This window comes from Periplaneta americana, chromosome 6, assembly GCF_040183065.1.
Source record: "Periplaneta americana isolate PAMFEO1 chromosome 6, P.americana_PAMFEO1_priV1, whole genome shotgun sequence".
NCBI lineage: Eukaryota > Metazoa > Arthropoda > Insecta > Blattodea > Blattidae > Periplaneta > Periplaneta americana.
This window is the reverse complement of record NC_091122.1, coordinates 123,100,812-123,122,716: the sequence shown is the minus strand read 5'-3', so window position 1 is coordinate 123,122,716 and position 21,905 is coordinate 123,100,812. Positions and strand designations below refer to the sequence as shown.

Sequence of the window (21,905 nt, the reverse complement as noted above, 5' to 3'; positions counted from 1 at the left end):
TCTGATACTTTGTTCAACTCTGATGAACAGGGAAATAAGAACAAGAACCACAACTTTACATCCAAAATGAAGATCTTTTGCAAATAGCTAGAATATGCAATTGAAAATAATTTTATTGAAGTGTATTCGGTCTGTATTATCGTTATTAGTGTTCTTATCTATTGTACATGACTTGACTTAAAATTGTTACTCCCCTGTACAACATGTCGAATAAATATTCTACTATATTTTATGTCAATTATTTAATCAACTTAATATTAATACTGTTCTCTCTTCAAGAGCGCTATGTAAGACTACTGTCTAAAGCTTTTGAGTTACCTCTGCTATACACTAAATTTACTTTCGGAGGAACTTAGCATTCAACAAAAAGAGAACAAATCTCACAGTCTGAGACTTCAATTGTTACGAACTGCAAGTCTTAACAAAGTGCTCTATGCATTCAGATTAAGAAATTCAAGATGAACTGTCTAATTGTCAGTTTTGGAAGAGAATAAGAAGTTTCTTCTAACACAGGTATATAGCTATTTAATAAAATCTCTTTTTTTGAAAGAGCATATCAAGATATTACTAACAAGAATTTGAACTTACCCCTTGTTGGAGTTGCTGTTGATCTCCTCCTGGAGTTCATCACGCTCACCCTCTGCAGCTCTTCTAGCCCGCTCTGCTCCAGCAAGGTCTTCACTCATCTGTACCAGCTCTGCTTCCAAGCTCTTCAGCTTCCTCTCAGTCTCCTTGGCTACAGCAGCCAGCTCGTCCCTCGATGCTCTTGCTTCCTCGGCATCTCTGGCTGAATCCTTTGCTTGCACCTGTAAACATATCAAGCATCATGAACTACTATTATCATCTTCAGAATTTGATGTAGTAAGGAGACGTTCGACAGACTCATTAAAGACACCAAAAAGCTAAGCAGCTCTTTATAAATACTAATTTAACTCAAAATGTATATGGATTACAGTTTGTCACGTCAAACACTCCAATTATATTCTTGAGTTTTTTATGTATATAAAATTAACCAGAATTATACAGATAGCAGTAATGAAAATCTGTGTAACAAAAGAAATATAGTACTGGTACCTACAATAGATGAAATAATTTGCAATACAGAAAATATTTACATCGTATACACTATACCACAAAGAAATACAAATATCTCGTCACTCAGTGAATTTAGAAATATGTTTCTCATCTTGTCTTATGTAGAAACTCTCCAAGCGGTACAGCAGAAAGTGAAATATTGTTATTGGTTAGCCGAATTGAAGTTTCCAATTGCAGTGCAAAGAAGATTTAGGCAGGAATATGGTGCAAATGCTCCGGAGTGTCATACCATTGTGAAATGGTATAATCAGCTGTTGGAAACAGGTTCTGTGTTAAGGAAGAAGGGACGCGGCAAAAAAGCAGTGTCCGCAGCTAAAGTTGAAGATGTTAGGCAAGCATTTCAGAGCAGCCCAAGGAAATCAATTTGATGGGCCAGTTCTGAGCTGGGTATTCCAAAGTCGACTGTTCACAACATTATCCATAAAAGACTGCGACTAAGATCATACAAAATCCAACTTGTGCAAAAGCTGTAGCTTGTGCTTCCATCACACCTGTAATGCTGCGGAACACATGGAGGGAGATAGAATACCATCTTGATATTGCCACAAGAGGCGCGCATGTGGAGATCTATTAAAACTTGTGAGATTTTCTAACATAAAATCTAAGTCCAGTTATTCTGTCACTATTAGTTTAGGAGATATTCAGGTTTCTTTGTGGTAGTGATTCTACGGGACACACTGTATATACTTCCATATCAAATATGCAGAAAGATTATGTGCAACATCTTTGTGCTGTATTGCAGAAAATACTTCATAGTTATTATCATATTTACTCGAATATAATACACATCCTAAATTTTGTTATCCTGAAATCCAGAAGAAAAAAAATTATTGGCGGATATAATACGCGTCTATGCTAAAAACCACTGAAAAATAAAATATAACCACAACAGGTTATAAAGGCACCCCTGCCACTAGCCATACATCACATTCATCCTTCCTTGCAGTATCAGAACTGGAACTTCCAGTCAACAGGTCTGGGTTGTTGTTAGAACACTGATTGACAATGACCAACGTCATGCGTTTCTTTCATCAGCAATTTGTTGGTAATTTCTTTTGGTTTACTTTAAGGTACAGTCACACGTCACTACTTTTGCAGCGCTACTTTTATACTGCAGCTGCAAAAGTTGCGTGTCGTGTTCACACGTAAGCCAAAAGTAGCTCGCTGCACACTACTTTTCGGGCTGTGCAACCCGAGTGCTGCAAAAGTTGCAACTGGAGGTTGTGAGTCTGTTCACACGCAAGGCGCTACTTTTGCAGCCGCAGTCATGCTGCAGGTTCCCATCTCCATGTTGACTTCTCAATATACATTTTGTGGTTATGTTCGCATTATTAAGAAACTCATGCGAAAGCTTCCTTATCTATTATTTGCTTTTCTGTCCTAACTAGTATTCAGAAATTGACATTATTTTTACTATAAAGCTATTAAAAACGCCTATATACTTAAATGATAACCAACAGTATATTCACGTAATCAATGTTGGCAACCCTCCTGTTTGGAACTACGCTACGGAAAATTTTAAAAATGAATTATATCGTCTCCAATTATGCTCAGACTGTGTTGTGTATTTAATAACTGTTACAAATAATTTATTTTCATCACATTTAACATTAAAATATATCCAAACAATAAAAGTATCATTGGCACATTTGGGTGGTAACACTGGTTGCAACCGCAGCAGAAGTTTCAACAAAACCGATATCAAAAATGCTGCGGCTGCAACCCTGAGAACCCTGTTCACACGTCGCTACTTTTAAGTTGCGCGCAGCATGGAAAAGTAGCGGGCAGCAGTTTCGGCAGCCGCTACTTTTCGGGTTGCACCGTTGTTCACACGTCACAGTACAAGAGTTGCGCAGTTTTTTGTATTGCAGCACTACAAAAGTAGCGACGTGTGATTGTACCTTTGAAGACGCATGATTGTTGAAAGTTGTATACATAAAACCTCACGATGAAAGAAAAAAAAAAGGGTGTCATTATGTCATTACCGTAAATGAAAATAATATTAGTATTAATAATGTTTGTTGTAAAAAATGGACATGAAATTACGAATGAAAAGTACACAAAAGACAAGAAAAAACGAACCTGAAATAGCAGTTTCCATATGTGGTTTCCCACCATATCCCGTAGCATAAATTAAGCATTTATTTAAATGCAGTAATTATCTTGAGTCTTGAATGTTTGCGTGAGAAAATAATACGCCATCAAATATCATATGCATTCCAGTTTTAAGACAATATTTTGTCAAAAAGGTGTGCATTATAATCTCCTAAATACGGTACTTATGCTATATTCTATTTTACAATTTCCAATATGGGAACACAACCTTGGAAACCAGTAAATACTCCAACCAAGCTGAATGGTTCGGGCTGTCTTGCATTGTTCGCATTCTATTCTACTATGCACGATTGTTTTCATCTGTTACACAGAACAAACTAAGCGAATATTTCTATTTTTCTATCACACACCTGGAGTTTCTTGAGCTGTTTGAGTGCGTCCTCCTTGATCTTGTCGTGCATCTCCAACTGCTGCTCCATGTCCTTGAGGTCAGCTTCCAGTTTCTTGCGCAAGGACAGTGCATTGGTTCGTTGCTTGCGCTCGTCCTCCAGTTCTGCCTCCAAGTCCCTAAGCTGTTTCAGAAGGCCACGTCTCTTCTCTTCTGCCTGCTCTTCCTTTGCCTGAAAATCACAACATATACAGAGTTTAGGAACATTCACATTTAATCCATACAATGCAGATTATATTACACTGCTATAATCTCATTACGTACACTCGTTTTAACTTAATAAATGCGATAAAAATTAGAAGCAAGCTTTTGGTCCTTTTTTTTCCCTTCAGTTTTCTTTACATTTCATCACAACTGCAACTCTTTGAAGCGAATTTCATCATTGCGAAATAATGTTATAAATAGATTGTGCTTTCACTGAAATACGAGTGATTTAGAAGAAAACATAATCTTTTTTTAATTTTAATTTAAATAAATTTTGTGCGAGATCGTGCATATTTACTTAGTTCCCGCACAAAATCAATCCGCGGAAAGTCTAAAATTCCACATTCAGTATTCCCAACCTAACACACATAACAATTTTCCTCTTCTTACCGCTTAAGTGACATATTGATTTTACTGCTTTTAGGCTTTTAACATATTATTTTTAGAGACGTTCAATATAGTAATAATTATAAATTGGAAACTTACCACTGCAATTTCAACTAAATTGCACTGTTAATTATTGTTTTTAAATATTTGCAAAAATTAAGTAAACTCTACAACTCCACTAAAGTTACTGCATTCGTGATGCAATTAACATTAAGGAAGCCGTGAAAAAATCAACAAGATTCCAGACTCATCATAGACTGGGGGGGAAAAAAAAACAGACGTATATCACGGCCTGCTGGAGTATAGTAAACACAGAAAACATTTTAAAGCAACAATGTTGAAGATAGATATTTTTGTTTTGCAAATTTGCCGTCATTGAACAGAAACCAAGATGGAGATTTCATTGCAACTAATTAGAAATTCCTCTTTCAGGTATGTAATAAACGATCTTCGCACAAAATAATGTACGATACACGAGCGGTATGTTTTCTTTCAATTCTCGGAAATTGAAAAAGCTCAACTACGTTTCGCTTTTTCAAACTTTTCCTCGAACATGAAAACTTCAACATACCGCTCTTGTAACGTATATTACTATTTCAGATTTTGTTTCGTTCTTCAGGGCATGGCCGGGAATTACGTTTTTATGGAGTCTAACATAAGTACAGAGCGCGTGAAGCAGAGAGTATAACTCTGATATCGTTCTGAGGCAGAGGTGTAGGGAGACACCAACTGTCTGTAATATTTCGACTGGAGAATTTTAAATTACAATAATTGCTAGTTGTCGATGAATTTGAACACAAACGTTCATTCAATGTTATACTGTGATTGCAAAATGGGTCGTCCTCAATCTGTAACTATACATTTCTTTTTAGCAGTTTATAACATTTATCAGATATTTACATTACCATTTGTATATCTTATTTTCATTTACCTTTCTCAAATACATAAAATAGCAAAACAGGTTTTAGCTAATAAATACTAGAGTTTAAAATGAATGCTATAAAAGGAATATTTATACTATAAACACAAAAAAATTAAAGCTATATTGTATTGTATTGCATTTATTAACATTCTATGGTATTCATACAATGCTTCACAGCTAGAATATGGAACAAGTCAAAAAACTTAATACTATTATAAAGTCTTAATTTACAGTCACAGGCTAGATGAAATATATACAGAAGAGACTTACAATATAGTCTACTAGTAAAACACAAAGTTTTAGTATCAATTTCATGAAGAGTTATTGAATGTCATGAATTCACCTATAGAATAGAAGACGTGAGAAATTAGGTACTTCTTTAATTTGGCCCTAAATAACCTTATGTTTTGAGTTTCATTTTTTATATCGATAGGGAAGCTATTAAAAATTTTTACTGCCATATAACGCACTCCTTTTTGATAGCACGATAGACTTGCCGATGGAGTATGAAAGTAATTTTTTTGACGTGTATTTATGCTATGAACTGTTGAATTAGTCACAAAGTTTTCATGATTACATAAGAGGAAGATTATTAATGAAAAGATATACTGACAAGCCATGGCATTATTTGTAGTTTTTTGAAAATAGTCCTACAAGATTCCCTAGATTTGGCACCTACTATTATTCTAATTATTCTTTTTTATAATAGGAATATACTGTTACTATCTGTGGAATTTCCCCAGAATATTATTCCAAAACTCTTTACCGAGTGAAAGTATGCAAAGTATATTGTTTTTAAGGTATTGATATTTACTATCTTTTGCATAGATCTAATAGCAAAACATGCTGAATTTAGTTTGGGCGTAATTTCTTTAATATGATTTTTCCAATTTAACACATTATCGATTTTTAAGCCAAGAAATTTGGTTGTTGTTGTTTCGCATCTCGAGTCACAAGGGAATGCAGATATGCTCCTCATTCCTTACTGGGGGGGGGGGGGGGGGCTATGGAAGCTATGAGTGGTACTTTGGCCTTTGTCTAACTATAATATAAAGTATCTTTGGTTCCTTTCTTGCAATGAAATTTTACGAATTACGATTTACATTATTTACCTAATTTCCTTCACAGCAGTTTCTATACCATGCACACCTGCAATGGAAACAATATACTCACTTGCAGATCTCTCTCGAACTGAGCACGCAATGCCTGCATGTTCACTTCCAGCCTCAGCTTGGCATCCTCAGTAAATTGCAGCTCATCTTCCAGTTCTTCATTCTGAGCCTTCTGTTCCGCCAACTGGCTTTCCAGAGCTCGCTTTGCCTTCTCCAACTCATGAACCTGATACAAAGTACATAAATGTTACTGTTAACATGTTTTCATAAAAATTAACTAAGAAGAGTCAAATTCTTTACTTAAAAAATGCCAAACTACACATATATACATATTACAATATAACCATTAACAATTCCAGGTATTGAGAGTGAAAGCTGATATAGTTTTGTCATAATCTAATTTCATTTCAAATATCAACTCTATTTCACTTTTCATTAAGAACATGAAATACATATTATAACATGTGATGTTCAAAAACTTCTCCAAGGATATTAGGGAGAATCATCCTTTGAAAAAGAGAAATTAAAGAGGGGATGTAAATACATAATTATACATTGTATCCAATGTGGAATGTTGTCACAGGAGACACGTAAAATTCTTACAGGAACATTAAAATTCCGACTTATTATAGAACGCAAAATTTACTACTTTTTGGTTTTGTGATAGCTATCTACTGCAATCAGTTTTCTTTCACTCTGCATATGAGAATCTAGCAGGATATCGGAGATAATACATCATGCATTTATGAAACACAGATACTTCCCACATCAAGCTACAGGACCCAGCACAAAAGTCCCCAGTGTAAGCAACATTATTGTTTGTGTACTATGAATACTGTAACATGTTTAACTTTTGCCACCTATAGTATATTAAAACATAATTTATCCAGACTAATAAAATCTCCCCAATATAGCACCATTACGTAGTATTGTAAATGAGTGATTAACAAGTGAAGTATATTGCTTGTTAATAACTTTCTTTGTAGTACAGTAAGAAACCGTTGCCACTGATCAGAAGCATTCGCATATCCATTTTCGCGTTCATAGTAGCAAAGATGATAGTTGCAGACTATATTAATTTGTTGTTTGTACAATGTTTTCAAACAATTTAAAACTATTATCTAACCATTGGAACAGTTTCTGACAGTAGAGAAAACGTTTAGCCAGAACATGCACACGCAGATTCACTGCCATCTATGTACTACCATAATCTTCTCCAAATCAAAGAATAATATAAAAAAGGCTGTGACAAAAAATACAAGTTGGTTATCTTGCCTTCCACTTCCATTTTAATTTAGATCCAGTACACCTTACACCATAGACAAACAAATTAGCTTGAAAATTAAGTGAATTCGTATGATAAATGAAAATCCGCCAACTATTTAGTATGTAGATATGCCACCAAGCAGCACTATTTCCGTTGATAAAACAGCTACCAGGACTTCCTCTTACAAACTATTTGATATTCGTTCATACAGGATAAAGAAAAGCTAACTAGTTCCAACAGTTGCCAACCGTGCGTGTGCATGTAGACTATTAAATCAAATGGTTTTGTATTTGTTCTATGAACAAAGCTAATATATAATGGCAGTTGACTTAATATATGTCAACATATATGTCGAACATAGAGTAAGGCCACAAAGGGAAAAACACTGGAGTAGAGGGATTCGATCCAGTGCTGAGGATTGAACTTCAGCATAGCTCAGTGGTTAGAGTGCTTGGTAAGTACAACCAAGGACCCAGATTCGATCCCCAGAGCCGGAATGAATTTTTCTCCTCTAATAACCATGGTTACCATAACAGATAAATTCTGTACGACTAAAAATTAATCTTTATGTAGATTCTTCGCCCAACAGTACATATATACTGTGGAATCCCAGCCACCAAGTCACTCAATTGAGTGCACTCTTTGTATAATGGCAGTTGTCAACACAGAGTAAGGCCACAAAGGGAAAAACACTGGAGGAGAGGGATTCGATCTGGTGCTGAGGATTGAACTTCGGTATAGCTCAGTAGTTAGAGCGTTTGGTAAGTAGAACCAAGGACCCAGGTTCGATCCCTGGCACCAGAGCGAATTTTTCTCCTCTAATAACCATTGTTAATATCAATTTTAACAGTTGTTATATTACCCCTTCTTATGGTAAAATTGCAACTTTCATGCTTCTTGGACCTGCTATAAAGTGATATAATCAGAATTGTGCTCCTGCCACCTTGTACACCAAGACATGACTTAAGACTCAGCTTTAGAGTCGTTAGTGGAGAGTGGATGTATCCCAGAGCCATTCTACAAGTTATGATATGATGAAAAATCCTACTCTTCAGAGCTGTAACCCAGGCCCTCCCAGTTCTACTCCTCTCTTTTCTTCTTCAATTGTTAACTACTGTAATAACCCTGTATCAACTGCGAGATTATCTACGTCGGTGGAATTGGTTGAGAGTGAAATGAGACTGAGGATTCATCACGGATTACCTGCCATTCGATTTACAGTTGGGGAAAACCTCGGTGTAGGGGCAAAGTGAACCAGAAAATAAACCCAACTGGGCTCAAATGTACTCCCAAGCACAGCCTGGATCAGGATCCTAACTCCTTACTCCCCTCTCTTTGTAACTGTAAAAATACTATGCGACATTTACGCATATTATGAGAGAGGCCTCCTTTTAATCCAAGAAAGTTCCGGTATTTCATTTTATACGAGATTAAACGAATCCAGAGACATTCTGCCACCTTTCCTTGGCCCTGAAGTGAGATTCTTCCAGTCAGTGGTCTACTGCTGAGAGTCAATTCGACTTTCACTCATAATCCCTTCCCACCCAGCAAAATCGAAACAGGTTCAAAATACATACAGGAATCATCAAAATGAGGCAATTGGAGAGCACAAGTTTTGTAGGCGAGCAGGCTATACACAATTTACGGTATTTTCGATCTTGTTTTTGTACCAAAGCTATTCAGATACAACGTCTAATTTCTTAATTTTACCAACAATCTGATGTAACTTTTCTCTCTCTCTGGGTAACTTTCTAAATAAATTTTGCTTTGTTCGTCCATAACCTCTTATTTAAATTACTATTACTGAAATTCATTTATTAGTAATCTAGGAATATAGCACATCTAGTTCAGGTAAGCAGAAATGATTTAAACTCTAAGTTGTTATGAGAGGCAAAAGATTAATCAAACAACCGATGTTGCTTCACTAGAGAAGTGAACAAGACGGCAAGTGTCTTACCTCTGCCTGAGAGGAGTGGTGCACAGGAAAGAAGAAACAGACAAGTGTTAACATGCATGCGTTACTATTCTATTACTAAACAGTTAAGATTCTATGAAGCCAGCTAAGAAGGTAACAATGCATTAGGTATGTAACCATCTAATCACATGCTAGTATTCTAGTTCCACAATTTTAAACAGAAACTGTGGATATTATGTGACTTTTTGTTATGATTCATAACTTTACACATAAAGACCTGTCTTATACAGAGTGTTTCAGTGACTGTTACAAATTCTAGAGGTGGTAGAGGTAATAAATATGAACACACTTTATACAGGAATCCATGACCAGAAATGTTCCATTTGGTACTTAAAAGCTTTTGGCCGATTGCAGAAATGATAACTGATTTAAACTCTTTGACACTGTTTAACTAAATATTGTCTAAGTTACTTATGAATTTCCGTTGCTTAAACAATGTTCAGCCGGTATTTAGCAAGACATTGTTTAAGTTACGACATCAAATGGGAAGAGGGAGTATGGAGTATCTTGTATTTAGATTCTTTGTCACTCAACAATGGAAATTCTTCATTAACGCAGGCGCCAAATGTAAACCAGCTGACTTACGACACAGACACCATGGCTAAACGTGAAGGTAACTTCTCAATGGAAGAAGAGATTTCCCCATAACTGCCAAGTGATAGCAAGACATTACAGGGTAAGTTATAGGTAATTTTGCTACTTTATTCACAAGAATAACAATTACGCCGCCTAGTATGAGATACTCAAACGTGTGGAATAAACATAAACATGGAAAATTGACTGATAAGTGAACTTCAGAAAGTTGGCCCTGAGTTCGATGCTAAACTACATCAAGGCTTGTAAGTACCAAATGGAATGTTTCTGGATATTAGTTCCTATATGAAAGTTGTTCAAACTGAACACCTTTAACACCATAAAAAAATTTGTTAATGAAGTCACTGAAACGTCCTGTATAAGACCCTAAAATCAATTATGAGTTCATACGTAAAGGAACAAATCTTTTTAACGTTTTTCTTACACCTCAATGATACCATTTCAACATTAATCCTCACAGGCTGATGAATTCTTTGAGCACTAATTCATATAAACAAACATGTGGTAATGTTATCAATTCATTATCTTTAAAAACTCGGTAGTAAGCTGAAAGATAATTTCTTAAGAATGCTGATGTGACTATACAACTATTTGTTCAAACTCCTTAGAATATAAACCTATATTTACACAAAGCACGTGTCTTATTTACAGGCATAACATAAAAGCTGTTTCTTTTAGCCAGATAAAGGTAACAAGATGAAACTGATACGTCGTCTTAATGAACAGTTCTGAAGAAAGGCAAAGGTGAACACTGTTCTGGTCACATGCTATTTGGAGGTATATGTCTCTGTGCCTTGGTATCATTAATGGGAGAAAGTGACTGGTCAACTTCCAATATTCATTCGATATGAAAGAGTAAAATTCAGAAACTTATGGATATTATGTCTTCAACCAGAATCAAATTCTTATCTTCAGAGTCTGTACCATCGATCTATTGAGACTCCCCAGTTCTGAATTTTAAGGTTATGGTCGTAAGTAATTTATAGCAAGTAGAATGTTTTTAGTGCACTGTTCTAAGTTCACAAACTGACAAAAATATATACAGAGCACAACTTTCTTTTCTTTCTTTTGAATTTTTTTTTGTAAATAGTTGATTAGACATTACACCATCACCACATACAACAGTAAGGCCAGGCACTTTCTCATGAGGTGAGAAAGGGGAATAAATGAAATGATTGTACGAGAAACAAGAGTAACCAAGAAGATTTATTCCCCCTCCCCACCCAACAGTCAACTACAACAAATTACACATGAACTTTGATCTCAGTTTCCTGTGTAAAAAGCTGACACTAGCTATGTGACTAACAGTGCACTCAACTTGTTGCAAAATACTGTATATACGCAAATAGGTCGTGCATATTTTTTTCCGGAATTTAGCAAAGAAAAACTGGGGTGCGCGCATTATTTGAAATAAGGTTGGTACCGCTTCACCGCAAACACTGGATCTTGTTTTACTATAGCATTGGGCAACATGATTCTTTTTCAGAAGTCGATTCCAACAATTCAATCATACATTAAGAATCGATAAGATACATTAAAGATTATATATTACAGTTATATGAACACTAATAAATACAATAAAATTATTAAAGAAATTAGTAATAGTCAGACATGTTTCGGAGATGCTTCTCCATCTTCTGTGACTATTTACCATGACGGATGGTTCAGGTGATCGAACCACATTGTTGCTTGGCTTAAAGGACGCGGTTCGATCACCTGAACCATCCGTCGTGGTAAATAGTCACAGAAGATGGAGAAGCATCTCCGAAACATGTCTGACTATTACTAATTTCTTTAATAATTTTATTGTATTTATTAGTGTTCATAGTATAACTGTAATATATAATCTTTAATGTATCTTATCAAATCTATGAACACTGTATAATTGACCTAACATGTGTGTTTTATCTTTAAATATTACGAATCGATTCTAACGATTCTTCCCAGTCTGCGATTCCAACTATTCTTATGAATCATCAATGAATTGATTTGGTGATTATACCTAAAGGCCTAACATCCGTTCTCCAGCCATTAGATGTGTGTATAAACTGACCATTCAAAGCAGCAATATATGCATGGATGGCTGATGAAAAACACGAGTTCACATAGAGTGGAAAAATCAAGTGGCTGGATGTGACTCGAATTTATGAATGGGTAAATTGTACACAGGACTCCATTCCTCTACCACTGGTGGAAAAATCCTTAAAAAAAAAAAAATGCGGTATCACGAATTCACTTGACGGAACTGAGGATGATGCTCTACAGGAAGATGGTGATGAGAACATTGATTCTTCTGCTAGTGATGACGATAAAAGTTATGATGAACAGAGGTAAGGGAGCATTAATTATTGACTTTAATATTTTATTGCACATATTAACATTAAATAGATAAAAATTGTAATTCGCATTTTTTTTATCGCTACTGTAGGTAGAGTCCCGAATGCTTCTACAACAGCATGTGAAGATAATGACGCATTTCTTAAAAAAAATTCATATCACTGATTAACTTTGTAACTTCTCTACTGTGTTAATATGAGGAATTTATCTGGCTGACTAGTTTCGAAGTGATATTTTTCATTGTCCAAAATGTAGAATATTACTTCTAAACTAATCCCCATTTCAGTTTGGTTGATAGGCTTTCCCCTCTACTCACACTCTTTACCATCAGGAAGGGGAAGATGCTACTGTCTATCTTACTAACGTTCGACTAATTGACTTTGAACATAGTGAAAATTCTTATTATTGAAAATGTTTACCGGTAATTTATATTTCGAAAGTTTATACTAAGCGTTTGTATTTCATTTTATTATTGTTTATATCAACTAGCACATTAAAAAGCTACTGACAGCAGCAGATAAATGTTTTCTCCACCGCTAGTTGCTACTCTAAAGCATACACAACGGGACAATCTGCACTGTGTCGTTCCCCCCCGACTTTATAATACAAACTAACATTCCTTATTATAATTATTAGTTGAAAATGTTGTAAGGACAACACTAAATTATACTCAACCATGTAATTGTCAAACATCTATCACTGTATTTTATATCCACTCATGTACTTATTTAATATTTTATTTTCTTGTGTGTACAACTTCGGAGGGTGCAGGTATAAGAGGTAACAGCTACCGGTCTCTTACTGACGGACTCAGGGCAAGTAGAAGGGGAAAGAAATACCTTCGCATCCTCTCAAGTTGTATGAAATGTCGTTTAGTCAGCCAGGTAACTTCCTCATATTAACATAGTAAAGAAGTTATAAAGTTAAGCAGTGATTATATAAGTGTTAAAAGTGTATATAGAACAATGAACAAATTGATATTTTATTTAGTTTTGAAGTACATAATTTAATCTCCTAAAATTAGGGTGTGCAGATTATTTGATAACGCAAAGTATTCACGTATATACGGTATGCAATTATTGTGTCAAATAAAGCTAATCAAAATATAATAAAGGTTAATAATGATGGTCCTAGCTCCTTATCGAAGTGTCTTCTTACTGAAAAAGTAAATATCAGTCAATTGTACCAATAATTACTTCGGTCAAGCAAACTTTTAATAACGAACATGGCCAAATTATTATGCCAGCTGCAGTCCACTGAAGTCAGTAAGTTATTCTTTTCTTTCAAATATTATATCGTAATACTTTGTATATACAATTGTTGTTTGACTTCATAATTTAATTCTATACTGGCCAGTGTAATAAAAATCCAACACTATGTGAAATAAAATATAAACAACAGGCTTGCTTGCCAATGTTGATATTTCAGCAAGGGATTCTGGGCTTCTAAATATGAGTGTTCTCCCCTAGTCTTCAATTTTGCAATGTTTTCGTACTTCTACAGGAGACACATCGTAATCCCATCAAGTTTCAGTACTGAGCATTCCTGGCAGATATTTCTCTTTTGATGCCTGTTTCAGACTTCTAGAGAAAGCTTGAATATTACCCTTAGAATATTCTCTCGATAGTAAAGTCATCTAATCAATACAGAACATACTTTGTCCATGTCTTGCAGCTTCTTTTGAACTTAAAATGCATGTTACGTAACAAAATTCAGTTTTAACCGAGAATGAAGCCAAAAATGCAATTCCACCACGTAATAACAATGGATGTGACCACGGTTAAGTGCAAAGTCATTAGCAACCCTCACATTTAATTGGAAAGGACATCTATTACATACAACAGGTTGGGATTCTTACTGGAGGGGGATAGGAGAGTCATAAACCAATCTTTGACAAGGGAAATCCCTCAAGAGGGAGAAGAAAATACTGGTCTCAGCAGAAGAATGTGTGGGAACACAGAAGAATTCTTTCAATGATATTTCATATTGATTCTAATGATATTTCACGTAGTGTTGTTGGTTTTTATGCTGGTCAGTGTGGTTGTTTGCTTGTATCTAAATTACTGGTCAGTATTGAATGTCTAATAATCTGCTGGTATCAAGAATTTTTAAGGCATTTTTAAAAGTAAATTAATTAACCTGACTGATAAAGTGCAAGTTAGTATGATAGCCAATATATATAAATAAGGAAAGATCAATTTACGGTAATACTGTTTGTTACTCTTGAAGTCAAGGAAGGATAGGGTTACTGTTACATGCTGAAAATCAATAACACAGGACCACAGAACCCTAGGTGTACATTTTTCTCTTGTTAAGAAAGCCATGCTAATAATTCTCACTACCATTTGAAACAGAGTTGTGTCTGAATTTGCAACCTTTGAACCTAATGGCAAACATGGTAACCACTTAGCTTTGTTTTTTATTAAACATGTCCAATACTATTGAACACATTATTTTACTGGGTTACCTTTTCCTATGGCTCAATTACATATACTCACATTCTTGTCTGCAGTACCCTGGTTGTTAACCAGCTCGTCCAACTCTGCCTGTAGTTGGCGTCGTCCCCGCTCCAATTCTTCCACTTTCTCGTTCATTTCGTCGAGTTCTCTCGTCAGGGAAAGGACTCTCGTTTCCTTTTCCCGTGCTTCTCTCTCTGCAGCATCACGTTCCTGTGCAATCTGTTCTGCCACAGCCTACAAATCACAGACAAAATCTGAGAATGTGTATTCAAGTGACAGTAATACATCAGCGCTGGAAGTTTTCATTAACGAGTGCGTGGGAAATATAAAGAAAGGAAGAAAATGATAAGCAAATAAAAAAAGGGAAAAAGAAAAACAATAAAGAATGCAAGAGTGAGAGAGGGAGGTAGGGAGGGAAAGAAGGAGGGAGGGAGGAAGTAGAGAGAGCAAAAAAATGGGCAGGAGGAAAGGAAAGTAATAAAAGAAAATAAAAAGAAAGATAGATAGGGGCAGGAATGAATGGGGGAAAAAGAAAGATAGAAGAATTGGAAAAGAAACGTAGACAGAAAGAAAGTAAAATGTAAGATGACGAAAGACACAAAAAGGAAGAGAAAAAAAAAATTAATATATAGCAATGGTGAATTAAACTACACTCAAGTGAATTAATAGTGGAGAATTCCCACTATCTTCCTTGAGTGTTGCTTTCTTTCACCTCTACAACCAAATAAAACACCTCCTTAAATTTCTTTGCTTGCCCACACCAATTAGGAACACTTGATATAGGTAGCGTCTGTTCAGTTACTGCCATGGTAACTTGGATTGCAAGGCACTCTATGTAAATAATATTTCCCATGTTGCTACCTTGTGAAAAATGACATTGTGGTAACAGCATGCAAGAAAGTAAATTGTAATGAGGGAATAAAGAAAAAAAAAGAAGAAGAGGTGAGGAGAGGGGACAATGCATTGCTTCAGTAGAGGGAGAAGTATTTTCTTCCAATTATCTGCCACTTTTGAGTAACCCAAGTATAAGAGAAGCGAATGTGCTCGAAAATTATCTTAATTAGTACCAAATGCATATTCTTTTTTTTCTCATCTTTCTAGATATTATTTCCACTACCAAAGTTGGGAAGCAGAATTTGCACTAACTTCAAAATGTAATTAATAAAATATGTATCTGAGAGAAATCTGGATTTAAAACTCAGATCTCAATAGGAATAAATACATATTAAGATCTGTTGCTTACTTTTTCCTCTGCCAAAACTTTATCGAAGTTGCGTTGTTTCTTCTCCAATTCCAGAACCTTCGCTCTCTGGGCTTCTAAGTCAATATTTGAATCTTCCAACTCAGCTTGAAGTTTCTTCTTGGATTTGTCTAGTTTGTCATTGGCTGCTTGCAACTCCTCAACCTGGCGTTGGAGTGCCTCAATGTCCTATAAAATCACAACAAATCTCAGAAAACTGTGAAAAATGCATAAATTCTTCAGACAGATATAAATTACATTCCAAAATATTTTCTATTCTTATTACTTTTATTTTATTTATTTTGTATAAATTATTTTGCGAATGTATGAAATTTACTTGTATTTGAAGATATCAGCCTCTTCAAAGTAATTCAGACTGCTTCGATACTTCAAAGCAATTTATACTGCTTCGACAGAGGTTAGTTTCTTAGATTGGCTATGTAAGATATTTGTTAGTTTCATTAACTTCTACAGTATATGTTTCTCATTTTGCACCAAAGACTTCATAATACTGTTCTGCAGAACTACAATGACAAAACAAGAGACAAGGATCTATGGCAGGAAAATGATTGAATTAATTTAGCTTACATATTATGTCACTGTTATGTATGAATGACAAAATTAATAATTTTAATACAAGAATGGCAATATTAAGAATGACTGCCATAATATTACTATGAACATTTCCTATTACAAGTCAAATGGGAGAAGAAATGGGGCAATGAAATCATTGAAATGAAGAGGACTAGATCAGTCGAATTTCTGAGTAATAAAGGAGGCCATACGGCACAAATGTGCATATGATGTAAGTCATAAAAATACATGCATGGTTCTTCTAATGCAGTAAATCAGTGTTCAGTATTGTGCTTTACTTTTCTTCTCAAGGAAGTTGTACTCGAATTTTTAAGACTGTTAAAAAAAAACCATTAACCACAGCTGGAGCTTAATCTGCAAACCTTGAGAAAGAGTTGAATACACAATTTTTTTCTACCTCTTAAGATGATGAGTAACAAAATTTTGATCACAAAATAAAATACCCAGTTAAGAGACTTACCTTCAACAACTTCTTCTTGAGCTCCTCAAGCTGGTTAACTTGTTCAGCTTCCTCCTCAATACGTTTCTTGGCATCAGCAAGGTTTTGTGACATGGCAAAGATCTGTTTCTCTAGATTCTTCTTTGCTTCCTCCTCTTCTTCTACTTGTTCCTGGAGGGATTCCTTCTCACTCTCGATTTGCCGTAACCTTGAGCTCAGAGCAAGCTTTTGCCTTGTTTCCTCCTCCAGTTGTGTCTGTAAACAAATACGAAATATATTAATACTGTAACATTCTGCAACGATTTTATGACACATATCTAATTCCTGCTATTTTTTTGGAAGTGTATCTCATCAATTAGATTTGAATCTTAAGCCTGAAAAGAAGAAATCACTCAATTAATCAAGCATTATTCGATTCGAAGTAGTGACAAAATAATAATGAATACAATATACCCTAATAACATGTAATATTGCAAAACTGTTGAGTTTTCAAGATGATAAAGCTGAACTAACGTTTTAGGATACTTACTAATTGAGTAAAGAATGATACATTCAAATAATAACGAATGATTTCAATCTTAATGTAGTATGTGATAGACAAATCTACTCTTCAAATGTGAGATGATGAAGATTAAACAGAGTGTGAAAGCCTTAAAAAATTTAAAATGTTACGAGGTCCACTATATACTTTTCTGCTATAATATTCTTGACTGGGGCATTCATTACCTCTGATAGTAGGATGATTTGCAAGTGTAGTGATTAACAGAGTTGAAATTTTAAGTGGACGAAAAATGACTTGTATATTTGGCTTAGCCCTCTCATTAAAGGACAAAGACATAGTAAATTTCAACTCACATTAAGGATTTTTATAGCACTTAAAAATCTATCATTCTTGGATGGCTTTGAACCCCGTGAATCACACATCCCATTTAAGCATGACGAGTACCTGATCACCAAGGAAGATTCTCTGACAATATTTCCTTCTCTTTATTCTGCTACCAAAGAGTTCCGTCCTTTTTGTCTACCATCTCCTTTACGAAAATCATACATCAACAAATCTAAACATTTCACTCTCTTGAATACATAACTACTAGCTTAATTTCAAAAATAAATGTGTGCATTTATTAGGATAGTTTCATGCCAATGACATTTTCATTCCTCACGGAATAATTTCTTTTTTAAAACTAAATTAATGACTTTTTGTGGGAAATTTCCAATAAGAGAGAAAACAGTTTTACATAACTGCATGATAGAACAAATTAATAATTTTAATTACTTGGGCTGTAATAAATTAAAAATTAAATTATGGTTTGTTTAACGACGCTTGCAACTGCAGAGGTTATATCAGCATCGCCGGTGTGCTGTAATTTTTGTCCCGCTGGAGTTCTTTTACATGCCAGTAAATCTACTGACATGAGCCTGTCGCATTTAAACACACTTAAATGCCATCGACCTCGGCCGGGATCGAATCTGCAACCTCGAGCATAGAAGGCCAGCACTATACCAACTGCGCTACCGAAGGCGACGGGGGGGGGGGGGGGGCTGTAATATAAGCCATAACTTTAATTATGATTTAAAAAGGAAAATACATATCCAGACTCCAAACAATGTGTGGCACAATTATAAGGACGTTAAAAAAGAACATCTGGATAGACAATCTAATAATAATACTGCTGAACAGGCTTTACAATAAAATATAGCAAGAGGAAAGTATAGGGAGACCAAATTAAAGATAGTCAAAGTTCACTTTTGAGGCTGTAACAGGTAACAGGCATTAATGCCTAATTTCTGTTGGAGGAGGAGGAGAAGGAGGAATTTCAGTCCTCTGGAATGCAACATTGGAAGTATTTTATTTAAGGGGTTAGGTATAGCATACATCAGTAAAATTTTGGAAATATTCAAAATTGTTTTCCTCCATTACTGTACCTTGTACAATAATGAATATTAGTACCTATGTGTAAAACACTGTCCTTCTGCTATATGAAAAAAATATTTTTATGATTAAAAAATATTTATTTATTTATTTATTTTTTCAAAATTCAAAATGATGGCAGTTCACTGTGCAGTGATGAACCATTTCCCTCATAACTCAAAAACTATCCAACATTCTGTGATGAAATTTTTTGTGTGTATTTATGCATGTCATATCTACAATATGATGCAATATCACTTCTCAACCTTTGATAGATTGTCTGATAAAAATAAATTCATTTAAAAAATGGTCAAATATCAGTACTTTCTTCTAACACAAAAAAAAAAATATATATATATGTATAATTTATTAAGGAATGTAGTTGAAAGAGCATGCTATTGTAAACGTGAGTTTCAGCAAAAAAATAAAAGAAACAGAACATGAAAAAGTTAGCAAGTTTATGAGTTATGAGGGAAATGCTTCATCACTGCACAGTGAACTGCACTATTTTGAATTTTGAAAAAAAAAAAAATAATAATAATAATAATATAAATAAATAAATAAATAAAAATAATTTTATTAAATCGTAAAAATATATATACATTTTTTCATATAGCAGAAGGACAGTGCTTAACACAAACCTATTTTCATTATTGTACAAGATACTGTAATGGAGGAAAAACATGCTGAATATTTCCAAAAATTTTACTGCTGTAAGCTGTACCTAACCCCTTAACTCATTTTTTAAGCCTCGTGAGAGTAAAAATAATCGAATAGCTCAAATACTATTCCTCGATTATACCCATTAACGTAACTAATGTTCATAATTTTGATGCTTTGTAAGTAATGCCAATGCAGCAAAAAGGTGCAAAGCAAAAACACAGCATAATAAAGAAAATCAAGGACCGATAATACTGTGTTACTTAATTGGGCTAATATTAAAGTAAAATTCATATATACATAGTACAGCCTATTTATTTAAATTAAGGCTCAATGCTTCAAGGTTCTTACAATATTGAAATCATCACTGACTTACCTGGGCCTCAGACAACTGCGTCTCCATGGTAGCTGCACTCTTCGTGGCTGCTGATGCCCTCAGCTCTGCTTGTTCCAGCTGAGAACTGATAGCTTCAGCCTCTTGCTGCAGTTTGGTGAACCGGTCATTGAGGTCAGATCGGGACCGCTCTATCTCCACCATCTTACTCTGCAGTTCTGCTAGCTGGCTCTCAGCCTGCTTCCGTCTTCGTTCACACTCCTGTCGACTTGCACCCACTGACCGCAGCTCAGTTGTTAGGTCTGCATTCTCAGCTTCCAGTTGCTGTTTTGCTTTTTCCAGGCCAGCTTTAGCCTGCAACACGACAATAATGTTTTTAATTTCTCATTATATGACGTAATGTAGGAAATATCTTTATGCTACAATTCTGTTTTTAATCCAATAACAGATACTTGATTAATCATCTTGAGGTAAACATCTTTTCTTAGGAGTGACACATCGAGACTTCAAATCATTAAGGTAAATATTTAAATTTAATATATCTAATTTTTAATAGGATATTTAAACTGTGTGGTAATCTAGTATCAATGAAATTGGCGATGGCAAGATGAATCTTGTGAATTCGATATGGAATTACCCAACATTCACATTACAATAGCAGAAAACCTTAGGTAAAAACCAACTAGGCAAAGAGGGATTCGAACTCACATACAAGTGCAGTCTCAAAGTACGAGTCTCGCTCACTACTTGTAGACTACACTAAGTGACAAGTATCCATATTAACATTAATTTCTGAGGTCATTCAACAGAATTATGAGAAATTTTAATAACTGTCTGTCATTAAATAAGATAAAAACTTCTGCCAAAGTAAGTTTTTCATGCTCTAAACACAATTAAATAGCAGACAAATTAATTATGTTTTCGAATGTACTTTTTAAACATGTTTTATAAAGTTTTATTATGCAAATAGGTTTCTACTAGAAACATTTTCTGCCTAATACTATAAAACAACTATGTTAGAATGACTTGACAATTGTGCGATCATGCAATATTCGTCATAAGGACGGTCAGCTTATGCAGGAGGAGATGAAGTGCAACAATGTGCACTATTATAATTAATTATAAATGAATAGCTGAAGAACAAAACATGTCAGGTAGAGCTCTAATCTGAGTTTTCACTTAATAAAAAAGTGTGGAATATACACACTTCGTTGAAGAAGAGGGGGGGGGGGGGGGGAGAGCAGCTATGGAAATACTGAAACTGATGTTAAGGTACGGTCACACGTCGCTACTTTTGCAGCGCTACTTTTATACTGCAGCTGCAAAAGTTGCGTGTCGTGTTCACACGTAAGCCAAAAGTAGTGCGCTGCATGCTACTTTTCGTGCTGCGCAACCCGAGTGCAGCAAAAGTTGCAACTGGAGGTTGCGAATCTGTTCACACGCAAGGCACTACTTTTGCAGCCGCAGTCATGCTGCAGATTCCCATCTCCGTATTGACTTCTCAATATACATTTTGTGGTTATGTTCGCATTATTACGAAACTCATGCGAAAGCTTCCTTATCTATTATTTGCTTTTCTGTCGTATCTAGTATTCAGAAATTGACATAATTTTTACTATAAAGCTTTTAAAAACGCCTATATACTTAAATGATAACCAACAGTATATTCACGTAATCAATGTTGGCAACCCTCCTGTTTGGAACTACACTACGGAAAATTTAAAAAATGAATTATATCGTCAGCAATTATGCTCAGACTGTGTTGTGAATTTAATAACTGTTACAAATAATTTATTTTCATCACATTTAACATTAAAATATATCCAAACAATAAAAGTATCATTGGCACATTTGGGTGGTAACACTGGTTG

At 34.9% G+C, this 21,905-nt stretch overlaps 1 protein-coding gene across 6 annotated transcripts in view; it reads right to left on the bottom strand.

Moving 5' to 3' along the window:
* zip (myosin heavy chain 10) overlaps nt 1–21,905 on the bottom strand; it is a 352,102-nt gene that overhangs the window by 20,469 nt on the left and 309,728 nt on the right. For all 6 annotated transcript variants that reach the window (XR_011332669.1, XM_069828865.1, XM_069828869.1 and 3 more), the window contains 7 exons: nt 20,077–20,388; nt 17,150–17,383; nt 16,099–16,284; nt 14,895–15,089; nt 6,285–6,449; nt 3,561–3,770; nt 589–806 (listed from right to left, as the gene is read on the bottom strand). Coding sequence is in view for 5 of the 6 variants with exons in the window: in XM_069828865.1 (XP_069684966.1) it covers nt 589–806; nt 3,561–3,770; nt 6,285–6,449; nt 14,895–15,089; nt 16,099–16,284; nt 17,150–17,383; nt 20,077–20,388 (1,520 nt within the window). In the remaining variant the exon portion in view is untranslated. The remainder of the gene's footprint in view (nt 1–588; nt 807–3,560; nt 3,771–6,284; nt 6,450–14,894; nt 15,090–16,098; nt 16,285–17,149; nt 17,384–20,076; nt 20,389–21,905) is intronic.